General features: G+C 38.1%; 1 protein-coding gene across 1 annotated transcript; it reads right to left on the bottom strand.

The window, feature by feature from the left end:
• Positions 1-322: 322 nt before the first annotated feature.
• Positions 323-1,212, bottom strand: LOC122710347 (muscle calcium channel subunit alpha-1-like). The gene is made up of 4 exons (XM_043928136.1): positions 1,033-1,212; positions 834-963; positions 570-736; positions 323-476 (listed from the first exon to the last, which is right to left on the bottom strand). Exons 1-4 carry the CDS (start codon positions 1,167-1,169, stop codon positions 338-340), a joined length of 573 nt encoding a protein of 190 aa, XP_043784071.1. The 5' UTR covers positions 1,170-1,212; the 3' UTR covers positions 323-337.
• Positions 1,213-1,402: the final 190 nt, after the last annotated feature.

The raw sequence follows: 1,402 nt of genomic DNA, 5'->3' as shown, positions 1-1,402 counted from the left end.
ATTTTTTTTTTTTTGTTTTTTTCAAGATATTATTTTTCGAATCGCAAAGGAAACTATAAATAAAGAGGAAAAAAAAGGAATTATCATCAGATTCATTTTAAATTCCATTTTATTCTAATTTCCTCTGCGACGCGAAAATTGAAATGCATAAGTAATGCATCTCTCAAGTACGTACACATTATTATTAATCGTGAAAAAGGAATCTCGCGTGAATTTTAAAAAACCGCGACTCGGTTCAAAGAAACGAAGTATCGAAACTTAAAAAAAAAAAAAGTCTCTTCACTCGTGAAACGTTACAACTACTACTTCGGGGCTAATGCTTAATAAACATATAATATTATCCAGGTTCGTCCGTTTTTATGTAAACGCAAGAGGAAAAGAAAGATACCTTCAATCCTTTGGCACGATTGATGGCGCGTAGAGGCCTCAACACGCGTAACACGCGAAGAACTTTGACGACGGAAAATGCCCCGGAGCTGGAAACATGAACATAGATAAAAATATATTTCCTATTTTTTTTTAACGAAGGGATCAAGGAAGGGAATGGAACTCGCGAACAATTCTCTTACCTGAAAGACATAGAGATCAGAGAGGAGCACACGACCAAAAGATCGAGCAGGTTGAACGCCGATCGACAGAATGCACCCTCGTGTATGATGAAACCGTAAGAGATCATCTTTAAACAGATCTCGATCGTGAATACAGTGGTGAAGAAATAGTCGAACTTCTGGAGAACCTGCGAGCAGAAGAATAATTCGATTGATTGACTCGATCGTCTCTCTCTCTCTCTCTCTCTCTCTCTCTCTCTCTCTCTCTCTCTCTCTCTCTCTCACCAAGTTTCTAGAAGAGGTGGCGCGTAAAGGATCTTCGGCCGCTAGCATAGCCGAAGATATCATGATGCACACGAGGATCACGTTGCCGAAGTAGCTGTGATTGCATAGCCAATGGCAGAATATTCGAATTCTGAAACATCAGAAGGGAAAAATATGTTGAAAATTATTCGATTACATTCGAATATCGAATATATCGTACCTATTCGTTTGGGAGAAAATGAAGAAAGCCGAGCCGGCTGGAATCGGTTGTTTCTTCGTGGCCATGTTGAATTCGGACATTCGTCGTGGCCTGGCCGACACTCCTTGCTCCGTTCCATCGTCTGCAATAATTTTCATGATTTTCAAAATTATTTTACCATGTATGGGTAAAGGATAACGTTACATATTTGAGAGATATATTTGAAAGAAAAAAGAAATATATATATATAGGTTAGGTTAGATTAGGTTAGGCTAAGTTTGGTTAGATTAGATTAAGTTAGGTTAGGTTAGGCTAAATTAGATTAGGTTAGATTAGGTTAGGTTAAGCTAGGCTGGGCTAGATTAAGTTAGATTAAGTTAAGTTAGGTTAG

This window comes from Apis laboriosa, unplaced genomic scaffold (assembly GCF_014066325.1).
Source record: "Apis laboriosa isolate Shangri-la unplaced genomic scaffold, ASM1406632v1 scaffold14580_cov122, whole genome shotgun sequence".
NCBI lineage: Eukaryota > Metazoa > Arthropoda > Insecta > Hymenoptera > Apidae > Apis > Apis laboriosa.
Note: the sequence above shows the minus strand (reverse complement) of the source record. Positions and strands in the feature narration are given on the sequence as shown.